Below are 20,722 nucleotides of genomic sequence, written 5' to 3' on the forward strand. Positions count from 1 at the left end.
TGATCTTAATTTTTAATTGTAGCTGAGATAATGTGGCTATAATAGTGTTTATGTTCATGCTTATGTTGTTCAAAATTACTGCTCCACCATCTTATCCAAGACCCCCTACCGCACTCCTGGTCTTACTTCAAGTCTGTCTTTTTTTATTCCTTCTGTTAACTTTGGGCTTAGTTTGCTGCTCCACCATCTTATCCAAGACCCCCTACCGCACTCCTGGTCTTACTTCAAGTCTGTCTTTTTCTCTCCATACCTCACATTTGGTAACTTCAGTTCTGTACTCAAAGTCCAAGGGGTTGTTGTCCATTAGATACTGTCCATTTCTTTCCTTTGTTTCTGTATATACCACAAATGAGGGAGATCATCCAAATTTGTCCTCCCTCTGATTAATTTTGTTTAACATGACTCCCCTCTAGCTTCATCTAAGTGGTAGCAAAGAGCAAGATTTCATCTTTCCTAATAACTGAATAACATTCCATTATATATATATACACATATATATATATAACTTAAAAAACCCACTCAGATGTTGTTGTACACTTGGATTATTTTCATTTCTTGGCTATTACATACAGTGATATGATAAACATAGCTATGTGTATATCCTTTCAAATTAATGCAAATTAATGTGTGTGTATGTGTTCTTGGGATAGATACCAAGGATCGAAAATACTAGACCATACAGGAGTTTTATTTCTTATTTTTGAGTAGTCTTTATACTGTTTTCTGTTGAGGCTAAACCATCCACTGCTAGTGGGCACTCCCATCAGCAATGGGTGAGGTAAACAAATTTTCATCTATTTCTATTTTTGTTATTTATTATTTTGTTCCTTCTGTTAACTTTGGGCTTAGTTTGTTCTTTTTCAACTACTTAGTAGAGAAGATTAGGTTATTTACTTTCCCTCCACATTTTTGTCAACACTGTTTCTGATCTTAAAAATATGTATGTATATTTAGGGTGGAGCGCACAGCAGGTAGGCCGTTTGCCTTGCACGCAGCTGACTTGGCGACCTGGGTTTGATTCTTCTGCCCCTCTCGGAGAGCCCGGCAAGCTACTGAGAGTATCCCGCCCGCACGGCAAAACCTGGCAAGCTCCCTGTGACGTGACAAACACAGTAACAAGTCTCACAATGGAGATGTTACTGGACCCACTCAAGCAAATCAATGAACAATGGGAGGACAGTGATACAGTGGACAGTGCTACAGTGCTATCTATCTATCTATCTATCTATCTATCTATCTATCTATCTATCTCTCAATATACCATTGTCACTTGTATGAAGTTGTATCTCATTGTCATTTTGGTTTACATTTCTCTGAATACAAGTGATGATTAACACCTTTTCATATACTCACTGGCCACCTCTTTGTCTTCTCTAAGAAATGTGGTCTTTATTCTCATTTATATTCATTTTGTTTTAGCATTTATTGATATGTATATTTCCTTTAATTTGCTATTAATTTGGTTTGTAGATTTCATGAGGAGTTTTGCATATATATATACATTACCGATATTGATTTATAAATTTTATTATACTATCTGTCTAATGTTAGTATCAGAGCAATGCTATCTTCAAAACTAAATTTGAACGTGTATCTACTATTTAAAAAATCTTGAAGCTTGAAAAGGATTGTAGTTAATTCCTCCTAAGTGGTAGAACTTGCCAGGGGAATCATGTGGTCTCGGCTTCTCTTTGGAGAGAGGTTTGATTACTGATTCAGTCTCCTTAGTCCTTATTGTTTCATTGGAATTTTCTATTTCAAGGTAATCCAATTTTGGCAGATTGTATGTTTCTAGGAAATTATCTGTTTATTCTAGATTATTCAATATATGCAGTATTCTGAAACTGCATTTCTGGCATCACTTGTAATATTTCATTTTTATTTGTAATTTAACTTGCTTTGAGTCCTATCTCACATTTTCCTTGGTTCATCTAGCTAAGCCATAAAATAAATCTTCCCAAAAGATTTACTTTGGCTAATATTTTTTAGTATTAATGTTAGTAGTCTTTCATTTTTGATATATATTATTATTTTCTACATTCTGCTAACTTTGGGCTAAGTTTATTCTTTTTCAAGTCCTTGGTAAAGATTAGATTATTTGCTTTTAATCTTCTTAATGCCGGAACTTAGAACTGTGAAGTTCCCCTCTCAGGACTGCTTGGTTCCTTCTATTTCTGCATTCTGTAAGCTTTGATGTCTTATATTTTATTTTGTGTCAAGACTTTTTTTTGTGCAATGTATGTTTATTTCAAATCTGACATATTTTAAAAGGGGGAGAAAATGCAAAGAATGAAATTTGTGAATATTTATTCCCAGGAAGTTAGCAATTAGAACAGAGGCTAGGAGAGAAGGCCTGGGAGCATGAATGTACAAAATAACTTGCCTAATTTTATATTCTTCCAAACCTAAGGATATTGTAAAGGAACAGGATTTGTTTCTGGATGGGGGTGGGGAAATTTCCAAGACGTTAAACTATATAGTTAGCCTTAGTAGAGTGTGTCAAGATTTTTTATCCTTCTGACTTATTTGATCCATTAGTTGTTCAGGAGTGTATTGCTTAATTTCTTCATATTTAAGTTTTTTTCCTTCTATTATTGATTTTTGGTTATGTGCTATTGTAACCAGAAAAATGAGCAGATATAATCTCAACCATCTTAAATTTATTAAGACTTGATCTGTAGCCTAACATTATGGAATTTTTCATGTACCCTCTTTAAAATTCACATCTTTCTCTTTCCCACTCTACCTTTAAGCATCATCATAGATTTTTTTTTATAATTAGGATGTTTCAGATTCTTCCTTTTTTACTCTCTGATGGGCATGCAAATCTTTTAATAACAGTTTTACTCTCATTACCAGTACTTTATGTATGTAGTAACTGAAGAAAGGAATATTTAAAATTTTACAGAGATATGAAAAAGATTTCAACTGCCTTGCCTATTAAGCTTAGTCCTAAAAAGTCCTTGTAAAGACCATTGAATTAAAAGAATAAATTAAAAACATAATTTACCTTCCTTCGGGTGTGGTGTGGGGAGTTTATAGTTGAAATGCAAAGATTGACCAGAACCAGAGGTTAATTTGCAACAGGAAGAATAACCTTTATTGAAACACCACAATAGAGAAAACCAGAGAAATACTGCTATTCTAATGTAGCTTGTCTTCGTTTATTGAAGAGAGGCAGGAAAAAAAAAAAGGATCCTCATTTAAGAATTGAGCTTCAACTTGGTCTCTTTTTAGGGCCTGTTCTTTCGGAATTCAAGAAGGCACCCTCTGTTCACTCTTCACATTGTTGACTTTGGTGGATTTCTCTTCCAAAGTGTGGACTCTGGCAGAGAGAACTTTGCCACGAGGATCTATTTCTTCAACAATTGTTTTAACCATGGCGGTTTTAGGCGAATCTAAAATAACACATAGGAACTGTTAACGTGGATCAAATTCAGAAATGGGAAACAATGAACTCATCATCTGAAACATAGAAATAAACAACAACTGCTTAGGACAGCTCTTACTCACCTTTTATCTGATTTCCTGGTCCTCCATAGCCTTTAGATTTGACACAAGAGCTGTAAAAATAGAGAGTTGTATTAATTATTTCTGATTTTTTAAAGGAGAAACTGAAAGACAATGACTAAAGATGGGAGTTCATTTCTTCATTTTAATTTTTTGGGGGGATGCATACCTGGGGACACTCAGGAGTTACTCCTGGTTCTGCACTCAGGAATTACTCCTGGTGGTGCTCAGGGGCCCCGATGGGATGCCTGGAATCAAACCTGGGTTGGGCACATGTAAGGCAAGCGCCATACCCACTATACTACCTCTCAGGCTCCTCATTTGTTTCTTAAAGCCAGACATCACATATGATGTAGGTCATTGATACTTTGAACTTGACTTCAAAAAATCTTTAATGACCTTTAAAGAAATAGTTTTTTTTTAAACAGGAGAAATATTTACCCATCCTCTCCATCTATCAGATGGCAGTAGGTTTCAATTTCTTTTTCCAAGTGAACTTTGATGTCCAACAATTGGTCATACTCCAGCTTCTGGCCTTCCATCTCAGTCCTGACCTGGTGCAGCTGCTCTTCCAAGGCCCCGATCTGCGCCTGGATCTGGGCCAGCTGCGTGCAGTAGTTGCCCTCGGTCTCGGTGAGGGAGCACTCCAGAGAGTGTTTCTGTGGGTCAGTAAGACATAGCTCAGTTAAAACACAGAGATGTTCCAGTCAAAAAAAGGATTGAGTTTGAATAAAGCACTTAGGAAGTAGCTGAGTTATTCCTACGTTAGGCAAACAACCATATCCATTTGAAAAAATTCCACTTGTTTGACATTCAGTGCATTTAAAAAAATTATATGTATTACTATTTTTCTGTTTGGGAATAAATGTAGTGATAGTGAAAGTTTTATATCCCAAGCTGTGTTAGCAAAGATAGTTATTCTTCATAAGGCCCTGTTTAAAGAACGTCCCTCACACCAGTGTAGCCTGTACTTATAACATTTGGCACAATTCACCATTTTTTTCTCTAAAAATTCTCTACTTGCCTTCTACACTTTTCTATGTTTCAAGTTGTAGGAGAGACTTTGCTATGTTTCAAATAATGAGGATTGCCACTTTGCTACACTTTTCTGTTTAAAATGATAAGAATTATTTTAAACAGAATAGACTCTCTTCTATTAAAAAGGAATTCCGTGATCATCTGTAAACACTTTACAGAAGTCAAATGAGACAGAGAAAAGAATGAGCCATTTAGACATCAAATCAATCAACTCATTGGCTTACAATTCCAGATGGGTTTAGATAGACTTATCCCACAGAGGGATGCTTACTAAAAATTTGCCTGGAATGTACATGGTAATATCTTATCCTTTAACCTGCAAGGAACTTTATTAAAGTTCTAACTTTATATTCATTTGTAGCCTCCTTTGTGATAAGCTGGAGAGGTTACTGCCCTTCATGGGAGTAGGTTTGGAGAGAAGTTCTGATGCATTAGCACTCGAACCGTGGGACTCAGGGAAAACTCCTTAACATCTTTGCATCTTCTTTTGGAGATAACAAGAGCTCTGAAGTCTGCCAGGTTCTTGCCTTAGGGTTCTCTGGGATTCATGAGGGTGAAAGGGTCGTATAAACCCTTAATGAAAAGGGTGCTCTTATCAGCACATGATTGCCTTCAAGTCTGCTTATTGTTATGCCTTGTTAAGGGAACATGTAAATCTTAAGTGGTCAAAAGAAATGCCAGTTAAAGAAGCTAGGAGTTTTGCATTGCATAGACAAGTAGATTTTGATCTTTTGACTTGGGAAGAAGTTTAGGGTGAAACAGATTTTTTTTGGGTCTTTCTCAATATATAATTATACTTGTTAATTTCTCATGTTTCACAGTTATTAGCATTTTAGTATAATTTCCAGTTAAAGAGGATTCTACTGGTCTCCTATTTCGAATATCATGATTAATAGATAAAAGCTAAAATAAATGAAGAAAAAACTCTCCCCTTTCCCCTCACCCCCAACCCTTGCCTCAATGTTCTTCTTCTTCTTCTTCTTCTTTTTTTTTTTTTTTTAAGGGGAGGCACACCTGGTAATGCTCAGGGAGCCGTACGGAGCGCTGGGAATCAAACCCAGGTCTGCCGCGTACAAGGAAGGTACTTGCTGTACCATCACGCTCTACTTACCATTGCTAAAAGGGACTGAAGTTCGATCTCCAGGGTTTGCAGAGTCCGTTTCATCTCAGTGAGCTCATTGCGGGCGGAGGTGGTGGCCCCAGCGTCGTCAGAGATCTGCTGCTGCAGCGTTGCGCTCTGAAAGGTCACGGATGGGTGGGCGTCAGGGGAAAGCCAGCGGCACCAGGGGCCAGTCCCAGGCAAGGACGCCCTGGCATGCTTGTGTACCTTCTCGTTGAACCACGCTTCGGCGTCCCTGCGGTTCTGCTCCGCCAGGTCCTCGTACTCGGCGCGCATGTTGTTGAGCAGCACCGTGAGGTCCACGCCGGGCGCCGCGTTCATCTCCACGTTCACGTTGCCCCCCGCCGCGCACTGCAGCGCCTTCATCTCCTGAGAGACGTGTAGAACTTGGTTAGGAAGGCAATATTTTCTTTCCTTTTCTTGAAAACTATTTTTATGGCCGTATGGGGATGTACAAAACCCTTCATCTATCATACTTTTCACGCATACATCAATCCAATATCACACTCACATCAAAATGCCCACATTCCCCCACCAGTGTCCCAAGGACCCCTACCACCACCCTGATCCCCATTTTAGTTCAGTTCTATAGACAAAATCTTTAGTTCTGATGACTGACCAGTTGTAGTTCCTTAATATGTTTCTTTTTAATCCCATATATGGGTTCTCTTTGTCTCTGTCTCTGTCTCTCCTTCCTTTCCTCTCTCTCTCTTTTAATATGGAGGTGGCGACACCTATTTACATATAGATATATGGAGCTAACCTCCTGGAATTAGAATGGCAATATTTCAAAGGAGCCAGACAGTCATGATCCATCAGCTAGACACTTAAATTAAAAGATGAGCTTTTCCCCAAAGGAATGCATAGAAAGAAGCTTTCAAAAAGCCATCTCAGGCGATTGACAAGTACCTTGAAGAAGGATGTGAAAAACCACCCTATTTCTTATGTGAAATTACTGAAAAGTAGAGGATGAGGGCAGGGGCCTACCTCCTCGTGGTTCTTCTTGAGGTAAGCTAGCTCCTCGCCCAGAGTTTCCACCTGGATTTCCAGGTCTGTTCTGCACAGGGTCAGCTCATCCAGCACCCTGCGCAGGCTGTTCACGTCGGCCTCCACGCTCTGGTGAAGGGTCAGCTCATTTTCATACCTTAGGAAACATGTCAGCGTGACATCCATGATCCCTATCCCCTTTAAGTTCAAACTCATTTTGGGGCTCATACTGCTAACATACACCTAAAATATCAGTTAAAACCATTGATGCATTTCTTTGAAACTATAGGGTGGGGGTAACATTCTCCTTTAGATGATCTTGATGTCCATTTATTCTAATTATCCATTTTCCCAAATAAAATATGGATTCAGGGCCAGAGAGACAGTACAATGGATAAGGTGCTTGCTTGGCACGAGGCTGACCCAGGTTCAACCCTTGGCACGCCATATGGTTCCCCGATTGTGCCAGGAATGTTCTCTGAATGCAGAACCAGGAGCAAGCCCTGAGCACAGCCAGCGGTCTCAACTTCCCATCCCCATAACTCCTTCTCTACCAAAAAAGTTCAGCCATACAGTCTAATCTACATTTGGTGAAAAATAGATAAAAAGATCATTCAACTGATGTCTTATAGCCACTCCCAAGAGAGAACTATTAGAAAATATTCTGGTCTTGTCTTCATTCTACTTACTTTAGCTTGAAGTCATCAGCCGTTAGTCTTGCATTATCATTTTGCAGGACCACATTGGCGTTGCTTGTAGTTGCAGAGATTATCTGAGAAATGGAGAGTTAAGAGAAAGAAAATGAGGGAAAATGAATTATAAAAAAATAAGTTACACAAGAGAAAGGGGAGGATGTTAATTTACTCCCAAGTAACCTTGAAATAAAGCCACTTAGGAGATCACAGTAATTTTTGTGGCACTGTCTTTACCCAAATAAGGTGATTCTTTTGAAAATGTACTGTATTCATAAAAATATATATTTCTAGGAAGCATATAAACATACAGCTAGAAAAATTCAGCAACTTTTGATATAATATTCAAGAAACTTAAGTATACAAAAGATAAACAACATCATCTGTCTACTTGTAAATTTCTGAACATCATGCAATTTTCAAGTTTTCTCAGCTTTTCATACTGTTTGAAAGCATGAAATATAACTTTCTTCTCTATCAGAATGGTAATAAAAACAAAGTAGAAATGATATCACCTAATATCAAATGATGGGTGCACCATGTTCAACAATTGGAATTTTTATGTAATTATGTTTAATATTAAGAATTAGATAACCTCAACAAGAAGCCGATCCCTAGCACTGTGATTGTCTTTATGTTGAGTGAACATTAATGACTAAATCCTTGCTTGGGTAGTAAATTTCGTGAGGTTGTGTTTCTTACCTGGTTCTTAAGGTCATCAATTATTGGGAAATATCTGCTGTAATCGTGATCAAGACCGCGGCAAGAACCAGGCCCAAATTTCTCATACCACCCCTTGATCTTCTGCTCCAGGTCAGCGTTGGCCTCCTCCAGCGCTCGCACGTTCTCCAGGTAGGAGGCCAAGCGGTCATTGAGGTTCTGCATGGTCACCTTTTCATTGCCAGAGAGGAGGCCGTGCTCATTCCCGGCAAAGGCGGCGTAGGAAGCACTTCCCCCACCCAGGCCTCCTGCAGACGAGCTGCTCCCAAAGGCACATGAGAAGCCACTTCCAATGCCTGGCACCCCACAGGCGTTTCCAGCCCCAAAGCTGGCGCCGGTGCTGGAGAGGCGCACAGAGCCAGCCCCGCTGCAAGAGCCACGGCGTCTGGAAGCAGAAGAGAAACGCACAGACATGGTGTCCGGACTGGAGCGATCGTTTTTGGAGTGGAGCGCTGGTGGCAAGTGTCCTGCTCCGACAGTTGGGTTTGTCTTTATATACACATTATTAGGGTGTTTCTTGACAACTGTGCTACCCATAGCAAAATGATGTTTGCCAGCTCATCATGAATTATTCATAATTGGGTGATTTTTTTCCCCTTAATGAATGTCTTCACTGGGTCCATTTCTGTAGGTGGATAGTTACCTTGGGGTTATTTATTATCTCCGAAACGGGACAGGGAGGACTATTATCAAGATTATTATAGTGATGTCTTTCAAAGGCAGTATGAGTCATCTTTCCTGTCTTCCAGACTTTAGGACTATAGAATTCCTATAAGAATAAAAAAGTTGATAGACAAATTTCTCTTCCCCTAGCTCAAATCAACAGCACTGCAGTTACTCCGGTAGGTAAAGTACCACAAGGGTTGCTTTCTCTGGATTCTGTGATCTTTACTTCCCATAGGTTGAAAATGATTTCAAGGCCATGGAGTTATGGTGGTAGAAAGAAAGATACCAGGTCCGAAGGCAAAATGAACGAATCAAATGGACTCTTCTTTGGAGGTGGAAACTTTTCCCTTGATTGATATCCCTTTTGAATAGCCATTTCATCTTTACTGACTTTTGGGGTCTGAACTCTGTTGCTAGTTAGGTTAAGTGAAGGGGTTGGTTAACCACTTGGGGCTTCAGTTTCCTCATCTGAAAAAGAAGGCACTAGACTTTGCATATTTTCCCTATTTAGACATTTCTTTTACTTTTACATTTCTTTTAATGTTTCTAGGAAAAAAACCCTTTCTTTTAGTTCTTCCACTTTGCATTTCCTACTTATTTCTAAATTTTGTTTCTAATACTTTACTGAAATTAATCTCTCAAAGATTGGTCATTAACCTTCATCTATCATTCAATCCTTCTCATATACATCCTTCAACTTCTTTTGGGTACAATCAATGTTGATCCCCCAGTCTTACTGATCTGTACATGATTACTTTCTAAGAATATTTTTCCCTTTCTTGTGACTTCTCTTTCTTCTATTTGGAGCTTCTGGATCTAATTTGTCATTCCTGTTTTGTGCTTGGTGTCTTAGTTTTCTTATTTTCCTTTATTTAACTGTCCTTTCCTATGGCATTTTCTCTAGGCAAACTGGCTCTATGTGAATGGTTACTAAACATATATCAGTAGCACTGGCTGCTTTGCCATTTTAGGCCCATATCTTTTGGGGAACACCAGACATTTCTGTCATGACTTCCAACTCAGCACATCACACTTCATTGTCAAAATTCTCATCTTTGTTCATTAGTTGTTGGTGGAATTATCCTAAGTTTTGCTTAGAGTTACTAAGAAATCTTCAATGGTGGTCATTTTGTACCAGGGCACATCCAGTAAATCACTAGGTCTGGGGAGATCTCTCTTTTTGAAGTGTTTCTTGAAAACTTTCTCTTTTCTTTGTCACTACTTCTTTATTATAGCTAAATTATTAGAATCTTGATTTGATTTCTGGTTTCGAGTCTTCTTCTTTTCATAATGGTCAGTAGGTGAGTGGACTTCAAGGTATTTTCCTGATACAGAATATCACCCACACATTGAAAGAACTTGGGCTCTTGAATCAGATGTATCAGTAATTATGTATCAGGTCCACCATCATCTTATTGTATGGTCAATGCAAAATTCATTCTAAGTCTTAATGTTTCTTTTCTGAGATGGAGATGTTACTTGTACTATTGTAAGGCTATTAAATGATAGTTAAATATGTAATGTTTTTATCAATAGTATAGTATTTCTTTCCTTTCTACACTCTTCTTGTTTAAAAATCCATCTGCTATAAGCTAGATACTGCTTTTTTGCCTGATATCTACCTGACTTACACATTATTTCATTTGAATTCTCTCCATCTCCCTTTTATCTTTGTTCTTGTTGCCCTCTCCATTTGCTATTATTTGATACCTCCTATTTGCCAAGAATGACTGTCATCCATCATTTTCCATTATATTGATTGAAAATGAAATTGCTAAAAATAAATTTTTTTTATGACCTAACCCATGAATTTGCAGAAAAGCAAGCCAGAAAGATCTGTTGAGTAATCAAAAAACCAGGCAACTAAAACCATATAATTTCTTGTATTACACAAAATTATGTTATCAAAACATTAGATTTTGAAAGCTGTATGTTTATGCTATTGTGTATATATCACTCCTATTTCTATTATATACTATAAATAATAAAATATCAAAAATATTTGTTTTAGCATCTCTGGTTGTTCTAGTATCTCTGGCTAAATTTTTCCTGACTTCTGAACAAAGAGTCCCATGTTTCTATTTTGCACTGGGTCTTTCTCTAGGGAAGATGAAGAATTATAGAGAAAAGGACCTCCAGATACAGATTGTTGAGTATTTCCCACAACAAGAAGTTTACTACCCAAATATTCTGGAATGAAATGCACTTACAAACAGAGTCTCCAAATATTTAAGACCTTCCTCTTGAAGATCAATAGAATTTCAATGAAGATCAATTTAAAAAAGATAATTTTACTTTAAACAATTCTCACCACGAAAGACAAATGTAAGGCAATGGTCTAATACAGCAGTCGGGATAACAAAAGAAGGAAAAATAGAGGAAATAAAGCAAACCAAGACAACAAAAACTTTAAAGAAAAAGCTATGAGGATTGACAAGATGACTCAAATGGCAGAACATTTGCTTTGACTTGTGAGATCTGCCCCCTTCACCATAAGGCAGCCCTGATCTCCAGTGTATTACTTTAGTAATTCCCCATAACTAACACAACAAAAAATAAGCTATAACTAATGTACTTAAAAGTAACAAAAAGACAGCACATTTTGGACAAGAACAAAATACCATAAAATTGAACAGCAAAGCACCAGTAGGAGCTCATAAAATGAAAAATTAAATCTCCAAATGAAACTTCGACAAAAGTGTTGGAAAATAAACTAAAATAATATTTCTTAATAGTAGAACAAAGGGGAAATATGGTATGTGAGAACATTAATTGGATCCTTGGCCAAAGTAAAACAACCTTAAGTGGAACTCCCAGAAAGAGAGAAGGAAGAAATGAGGAAGAATTTATCTTCTGAACATATTTCCATAGTGCTATTGTGAAGGGTCGAGTTTCTACATGGAAAGAGATCACCAATAACTATGCATCATAAATGAGAAAGAACCACAGCAAGACCTGTGTGCTGAATATTTCAAAAAATCCCTGGAGAAAAGAGAGCCCTTGGAGTTTCAAAAGAAAACTAAGTCAATGATGGTTGGAGGAATCGCTCAGGATGGGAGATGTGTGCTGAAAGTAGACTAAGGACCAAACATAATGGCCTCTCAGTATCTGTACTGCAAACTATAATGCCTCAAAGTAGAGAGAGAGTAAGAAGGAAGGTGCCTGCCATAGAGACAGGGGGTAGGGGACGGGGGACGGGGGGGGGGGGGGGGGGCGGGGGGGGGAGAGGCAGGAAAGATACTGGGAACATTGGTGGTGGAAAATGTTCACTGGTGGAGGGATGGGTGTTCGATTATTGTATGACTGAAATGCAATCATGAAAGCTTTGTAACTGTACTCACAGTGATTGAATAAAAAGATAAAATAAAATAAAAAAGAAAGAAAGAAAGAAAAAAAAAAAAGAAAATGTAGTACATCTCCCGCAAGGGGGCGATCACTACAGCACTGGATTTCTCACCAGCCCCCAAGCCCAAGCGCAGTTCTAGCGGAGAATGCCTTCAAAAAGTGCCCCTCAAAAAAAAAATGCACAACCTGAAATGCTGTACTCAGACAACCAATTCATCACAATGGAGTGTGATAAAAAGTATTTTTAGACATAAAAGGTTTTGAAATTTTACTTTCTTTGTACTCTTTATCAGGATGCCCCTAGTGGGGAAAAGGGAGAAGAGGAAGGTTTGGGGTTAGAAAATGTACTGAGGTCTCAGAGTCAGTGACTGCATGTAGCAGGTCTAAACACATGTTCATACTCAAGAGGAGGCTGGATTCTGAGTGAGATCTTAAGGGGAGAGCAAAAAAGGATGGATGGTTTATGTAATGTAAAAAAGAGGTGTGTGAAGGTAAAATATATAGGAAACTCAATCAGCAAAGGCATTAGAAAAAGATTGCTTGCATGAAGAATAAAATATTCCCCAGTAGAACATGGAGTATTCCAGTTGACCCCACAGTGGACAATATTTACTTAGAATAATAAAAACAGCGAGCATTGATTGAGGCAATAATGAAGGCATAGAACACTATATTAGTTAGGCAAAGGGGAAAGATGGTAAAAGCCAAATTCTCAACTTCAATAGATGTATAAGAGCCAACCAAATAATAGTGAATGAAATGTGTTATTAAAAAGCCACGGAGATTAAAGAAATGCTGAACTCATTTTATTTTCATCAATTTAAGTTTTTTTTTTTATAGGGATTACTGCCACCATCCTTCCCTCCCCCTGCTAACCACTGATCAAAGGACTTCTCCCTGAAAAAATAATTGACCTGGTAAATTTTATTTAATTATTGAATTTATTTAGTTTTCTGGGTAACACTCAGCAATACTGGGAAACTACTTCTGGCTCTGTGCTTTAGGTGGTATTAAGGGGTCATATGCGAGGTAAGTCCAAGAGATAGTCCAAGCCTTAGCTCCTGGACTATCTCTCTAGTTCCAAACAAGTATGTAAAATTTAAAACTAAATAGAAAATATAGCTAAAATGGAAAGTTTAACTGATGGAATAAACAGCAGATAACATGCAACTGAAGAGAAAAATTAGTAAACTATAGGAAAAATAAAGAGGTATTATTCTAAATGCTGGAGGAGAAGAGAGGGAGAGAATAGAGAGAGCAAAAGAGAGAGAGAGAAGGGATAGAGAAATACATTCTGCTGTACAGATATTTCACTGATGCTCCTACAGGGCTGGGCTATAGCACAGCGGGCAGAGCGTTTGCCTTGCACGCAGCCAACATGGCCAACCCGAGTTTGATTCTTCTGCCCCTCTCGGAGAGCCTGGCAAGCTACCGAGAGTATCTCGCCCGCATGGCAAAGCCTGGCAAGCTCCCCGTGACATATTCGGTTGCCAAACACAGTAACAACAAAGTCTCACAATGGAGATGTTACTGGGCCTGCTTGAGAAAATTGATGAACAATGGGAGGACAGTGACAGCGACAGTGACTCCTACAGGAACAATATTAATGTAATATAAGGGAAAGAACTTTCTTGAAAACATTAGAAATATCACAGTGCTAGGTGGAGGAGAGATAAACCACTGTCTTCTATGTGGCTGACCTGGATTTAATCCGTAACACCCACTACAGTCCCTTGGGCCCTGCCAAGGGTGATTCCTAAGCATAGAGTCAGGAGTAAACCCTGACACTGCCGGTGTTACCCCAAACCACACCCTCCAAAGAAATGTCAGTCCTCCAACTTAAGAAGCAAAGTGAGTTTTAAAAATGTGCTGCTATTAGTAGCATTGTTCTGATCATTATGCTGAAGAACACTTTCAATGCCTCCAGAGGAAAAAAATAAAGATCGCCTACAAAAGAAGCCTAATCTGGCTTTCAATAGCATTCACCTAGCCAATAACAAAAATCAGAAGAAGCTGCAAAATAATAAAACAAAAATAAAATACTCAGATCAAAGCTGAGAACCAAGCAAAATGCTTTCAAGAATAAGCTCTGTTATCTGATGGCCATTCAATACTTACATTGCAGACCGCAACACCCTAAAGGAGAGAGAGGTAAAAGGGAATGCCTTCCACAGAGGCGGGGGTGGGGGGTGGGTGGGGGAAAGGAGGGTAGATGGGAGGGATACTGGGAACATTGGTGGTGGATAACAGGCACTGGTGGAGAGATGAGTACTTAATCATTGTATGACTGAAATGTAAGCACAAAAGTTTGTAAGTCTGTAACTGAACTTCATGGTAATTCATTAAAAAATAAAAAAAATTAAAAAGAACTTAAAAAAAAAGAATAAGCTCTGATGTTGGGGTTGGAAGGATAGTACAGTGGGTAGGATGTTTGCCTTGCATGCAGCTGAACTAGGTTTGATCCCTGTCATCCTATATGGTTCCCTGAATACTGCCAGGAGTAATTCCTTGATTCAGAGTCAGGAGTAATCCCTGGGCATCTTGGGTGTGACTCCCCCCCCAAAATCTGGGAAATCATGGAAAAGATGGCAACATTTTGAGTCCTCACTAAAGAATCACACAGAACAATTACACAGCAATATTTAAAGTCCATATACAGCATTGTTAGGGCGTTCGCCTTACAAGCGGCCAACATGGCCGACCCGAGTTCGATTCCTCCGCCCCTCTCGGAGAGCCCGGCAAGCTACCGAGAGTATTCGATATGCCAGACACAGTAACAACAAAGTCTCCAATGGAGACGTTACTGGGCCCGCTCGAGCAAATCGACGATCAACGGGAGGGCCTTTACCTTATATACAGCATTCACAGCACCACTTGTGATAGGAAGCTACAATCGGGGATCCCAGAATATAAACGGGTAACCCAGACCATCATTTGCCATAAGACATGTTCCTCATAAGTATTTATGTGGGAAGAAGAGGGGATTCAGAGGCACTGGAAGGATCTATGACTGGGGATAGCCCAGAGAGTCAACTGAACACAGCACCAGGCAGATTTGAGAAGAGCAGGTAGAAGGAGAGCATACTTTCCATGAAGGCAAAGGGGGGGCGGGGAATCCACCTAAATCTGTCATTTCTCAACCTGAAATGACCTGCTTGAGAAAATTGATGAACAATGGGAGGACAGTGACAGTGACAGTGACTCCCACAGGAACAATATTAATGTAATATAAGGGAAAGAACTTTCTTGAAAACATTAGAAATATCAGAGTGCTAGATGGAGGACAGATAAACCACTGTCTTCTATGTGGCTGACCTGGATTTAATCTGTAACATCCACTACAGTCCCTTGGGCCCTGCCAAGGGTGATTCCTAAGCATAGAGTCAGGAGTAAACCCTGACACTGCCGGTGTTACCCCAAACCACACCCTCCAAAGAAATGTCATTTTTCAAAACCCACTGCTAACTGTGGTCTCTGAGAGTGTGTCTGGCATGAGGAGCAACTTCTGGAAGAATCTTAATTGATCAGGATTTAACTCATCAGGCCATTAGAGAAGAGGGACAGAGAAGGTCCACAGGTAGGTGGAACCACCAGGAAGAAAGGAGATGTCAGAAACCAAGCCATAAATTCTGGAGACTTCAGGGAAAGCAAGAGGACAGGAAATGCTACAAATTTTGAGAAACAATTGGAATTAAATCCACTTGAGAAGTTAAGGAACATGAATTCCCTACAAAAATGACCAAAAGAAAGCATAGAGGTAAAATCCCTCACAAAGTGAACAAAAACAAGAAAAGGAATTGCTGAACAACATCCTTTTTGAAAATGAAAGGTTGTCATAGTATCTTGACCACAAAACTAAGATCTAACCTGCCATTTCAAAGGAACCTAAATTGCATCAGCAATCTCAGAAGGGGAAAAAAGTCAGTCAAAATAGAATTTTAAATACCTAGAAACGAGAGGACAGAGCGTAGGAAAGAATTAGAAATAAAAGAAAAGATATCAATTACACTATAGAAGAAAGATACAATCACAGGAAATAAGAAGTTCAGGGTAAATTAAGAGAAAATATGCAGTCTGAAATTGTACAACTTTAAGAGGTCAGAGAGGGATCTTGCAGGGGTTAAGGTTCTTTCCTTGCTTGTGGCTGACCTGGTTAGATCCCTGGTACCACATGTGGTTCCCTAAGCACCTCCAGGGGTTACAACTGACTCTTTGGAACAGGCCATGAGCATCTCCTTCAATGTGGACTGCCTCCCCATCTTTAAATGTTACAAATGCAATTCAACAGCATGACAAAGAGCGCATAATATTCCAAGAGAGTAAGTCAAAGGAAATGTGAATGGTACAACATTATGTGGAGCAGCAAAAATTACATTATGACAAAAATAATATGATTATGTCAAAAGTACCAGAAGAAAAGCTGGGAAAATTTATTGGCAATGTTGCAAAGGCAAAAACTTTTCCCAACAGAAATAAAACTCAGAAACTGTTAATGGAAAAATTTATACATATTCCAATGGATTATGTTTTACGATGATTTAAGGAAGAAAAAAATGAGTAATATCAAAACATTTGCAACACCCAATAAAAAGCGACAACTTTCTTCCTTTGCAATGACCACCAGCAAATTTCAGGTATTTGTTGAAAGAAGAAATAGTCCTTCGTGATTTTTGCTGTAATCACCCTCCAAGCCCAGAATTTTTAATTTCTTCTCTTTCAGAGAAAGGCTGCTTCCTTGGAAAGTAACTAAAGGGGAAAAAGCAAAAAGCTGCCTATTTTTTAAAATATATTGCATGAGTTAAGAATGGCTTTTATTCCTGGAACCACATATGGTCCCCCAAGCACCCCTGGGAGTGATCCTTGAGCACAGAGCCTAGAGTAAGTCCTGAGCAATCTGGGTGTGATACCCTCCATCCCTCCCTGGGATCACTACCAGAAGAATGTTTGAGAAAATTTTTTTAATGGAAAGAATGATATTTAATGACCTACCAAAATCTTTTGAAACTTGAATTTTACTATGATTGAACATAGCCGTGTTCATTTGTTGACCTACTGCTATGGCTCCTTTTTGCTATGTTGGCCGAGTTGTAGGTGTGGCTAAAATGAGGATCTTGTGTGCTGCAAAGTCTAACTTATTTACTTCTTGGCCTTCTGTCCTAGAGAGGGGAAAAAGTCATTAGTACTAGGCTTATTGCTATGCCTTTCCCCCAGAGTTTATCCTCTTTCTTTTTTTCTTATTTATTTATTGTTCTTTATTTTTTTCTTTATTTTGAATACCCATCCCTCCACCTTCAGGGTCAGGTGAATGAGACCAGTTGTAGTTACTGGTTTTGGCATATCGAAGTTAAGTGATTAAGTGATCCCTCCACCAGTGACCATTTCCCACCACCATGGATCCCAGTATCCCTCCCACCCTCCATCCCCCCCATCCTACCCTGCCTCTGTGGCAGGGCATTCCCCTCTTTTCTCTCTCTCTCTTTTTGGGTGTTGTGGTTTGCAAAAAGAGTTAAGTCTGATTTTCAGGGAGAAAGGTCAGATGATTTACTTTCCATTGATCACTTTGTATATAAGGAGATGTTGCGTGGCCGCTTATGCAGCCGTGCAGTTTGGAATAAATGTCCTGGTTCCCGCATGCCCGAACTATGCTTGTAGAGGCTCATGGTCACCAAGGTTCCACCTGGAGAAGGCGGGATGCAGCACCTACCTCATCTGGGACTTCCCGGTGATATCTGCTCTGTTTGGGACCTGGAGCATTATCTGGGAGCTGTGGACCCCTTCCCCCAGCGTTCTTATTTTATTTTTAAAAATTCACTTATTTTTATATTTTAATATATTCTAATTTTTATTTTATTTAAAAATTTAGTTATTTATTTTTATTAGAAATTGAGCTCGCATTTGACCCAGCAATACCACTCACTTCTGGGAATATATACTGGAGAGGCAAAAAATTACAGTCAAAATGACATCTGCACTTCTATGTTCATTGCTGAACTGTTCACAATAGCCAAAATTTGGAAAAAACCCAAGTGCCCGAGAACAGATGACTGGTTAAAGAAACTTTGATGCATCTACACAATGGAATACTATGCAGCTGTTAGAAAAGACGAAGTCATAAAATTTACATACAAGTGGTTGGACATGGAAAGTTTCATGCTAAGTGAAATGAGCCAGAAAGAGAGGGACAGACATAGAAAGACTGCACTCATTTGGGGAATATAAAGTAACAGAATGGGAGTCGAGCACTCAAGAATAGTTGAGATAACTAGCAGTAGGTCTGCTCCACAGCTTGGAAGCTGGCAGCACATGCTGGGGGGAAAGACAGCTCAGATAGAGAAAGAAACACCAAGTAAAGGGTGTTTGGAGGACTCGCTCGGGATACGAGATGCGTGCTGAAAGTAGACTATAGACAAAACACGATGGCCACTCAATACCTCTATTGCAAACTACAAGACCCTGAAGGAAAGAGTGAGCAAAAGGGAGTGCCCTGCCACAGAGGCGGGGCGGGGTGGGTGGGGCGAAGGAGGTGTAGGGGTGGGAGGGTCCACAGAATCACTGGTGGTAGAGAATGGGCACTGGTGGAGAGATGGGTACTCGATTACTGTATAACTGAAACCCAAGCATGAAAGTTTGTAAGTATACAACTGTACCTCATGGTGTTTCACTAATAAAAAAATTATTTATTTTTTTAAATTGAACCACAGTGATATACAGAGTTACAAAGTTGTTCATGGTTGAGTTTCAATCAAAGAATGTTTTAACACCTATCCCTTCACCAGTATATGTTTTCTACCACCAATATCCCCAATTTCCTTCCCCCCTTTCCTCTATGGCAGGCACTTTAATATTTTTTATTGAATTACCATGAGATACAGTTACAAAGCTTTCATATTTGAGTTTTAATCATACAATGATTGAACATCCATCCCTCCAGCAGTGCACATTTTCCACCACCAATGTCCCAAGTATTCCCCCCACCATCCCACTCCTCTCTTTGCCCCTATGGCAGACAATTTTCCCCATACACTCTCTCTACTTTTGGGCATTATGGTTTGCAATAGAGATACTGAGAGGCTATCACATTTGGTTCTTTATCTACTTTCAGCATACATCTCCAATCTTGAGTGATCCCTCCAACCATCATTGACTTAATGATTCCTTCTCTATTCCAGCTGCCTTCTCCCCCAGCTCATAAGGCAGGCTTTCAACTATGGAGCAATATTCCTGGCCCTTGTCTCTACTGTCCTTGGGTATCAATCTCATATTATGTTATTTTATATTGTGTGGCAGCCACTTTTATTCTCTCTCTCTCTCTCTCTCTCTCTCTCTCTCTCTCTCTCTCTCTCTCTTCCTCCTCCTTTTGGGCATTATGGTTTGTGAAACAGATAACTGAAAGGTTATCAGATATATCTCTTTACTTACTTTCAACACTCAGTACTGTCAAAGTGATCATTTCCAGCTTTTATTGTCATACTGGTCCCTTCTCTATTCTAACTGTCTTTCACCTCCCACACATGTGACAAGCTTCCAACCATTGACCAGTTCTCTGACCCCTGTTATCCCCGGTCTTGGATATCAGTCTCAAACTATTTTATTTATATACCACGAATGAATACAGTGGTTCTACATATGTCCCTCTCTTTATGACTCATTTTACTTGGCATGATACTCTTCATGTCCAACCATTTATAAGCAAATTTCATGACTTCATTTTTCCTAACAGCTGCATAGTATTCCATTGTGTAGATGTACCAGTTTCTTTATTCAGTTGTCTGTCCTCGGACACTGGGGTTGTTTCCAGATTATGACTACTGTGAATGGTGTTACAATGAGCAACAGATGGTGTTTATGCTGTGTGTTTTTGGGACCCCAGTGTATATTCCCAGAAGTAGTATTGCTGGGTCATATGGAAATTTATTTTTTTGCTCAATACATTGTTGGCGGGAATGCTGACTGGTTCAGCCTTTTTTGTAAAACAATATGAACATTCCTCAAAGAACTAGAAAGAGCTCTCATTTGATTATTCTTTTTTTAAAAAAATTGAATCATAGTGAGTACACGGTTACAAAGTTGTTCATGATTGGCTTCCAGTCAAATAATGCTCCAACACCAGTCTCTTCACCAGTGTATATTTCTCACCATCTATGTCCTGGTGGTGGTGGTGGTGGAGGGGAGAGGGAGAGATGGGGGAAGGTTGGGGTATGGGTGGGAGGTTATCCTCTTCCTATCAGGACTGATAGGTATCCTGCCCTTGTGAGGCAGGAGTCTTTGAGAGAGGCTCAGTGCTAAACTGTTGGGACTGTGCCATCTAGTGGTGAGACTCTTCAATCACAGGAGACTTTCTGAACTTTTCTATGTTATTTACACACGCAAAAATGGTGGAACTTAAAAGACCATGCCTATGTCATATGATATTTACTATTATGTAATTGAAGTAAAAGCCAATGAAGATAAATAGCATAAAGATATGCCTACAAATTAACAAAGAAACAAATGAACTGAAAACAACTATTTATTAGTCACAAGTGAAAAGAGATAAGAGCCCATAAGATTTTTGGTTTACCTGGAAACATCCAAATATTCAGTAAAAGTGAACTAAAGAGACAGGCATTTTTTCCAGTAACTTGTTAAGGGTAGATAGTATTTT

General features: G+C 39.2%; 1 protein-coding gene across 1 annotated transcript; it reads right to left on the bottom strand.

The window, feature by feature from the left end:
* Positions 1-3,255: 3,255 nt before the first annotated feature.
* Positions 3,256-8,481, bottom strand: LOC130035655 (keratin, type I cytoskeletal 27). Its single transcript, XM_056127483.1, has 8 exons — positions 8,050-8,481; positions 7,345-7,427; positions 6,656-6,812; positions 5,876-6,037; positions 5,660-5,785; positions 3,952-4,169; positions 3,514-3,563; positions 3,256-3,398 (listed from the first exon to the last, which is right to left on the bottom strand). The coding sequence occupies exons 1-8, from the start codon at positions 8,479-8,481 to the stop codon at positions 3,256-3,258; spliced, it is 1,371 nt and encodes a 456-aa protein (XP_055983458.1).
* Positions 8,482-20,722: the final 12,241 nt, after the last annotated feature.

Source organism: Sorex fumeus, unplaced genomic scaffold, assembly GCF_029834395.1.
Source record: "Sorex fumeus unplaced genomic scaffold, SorFum_2.1 ptg000063l, whole genome shotgun sequence".
NCBI classification, from domain to species: domain Eukaryota; kingdom Metazoa; phylum Chordata; class Mammalia; order Eulipotyphla; family Soricidae; genus Sorex; species Sorex fumeus.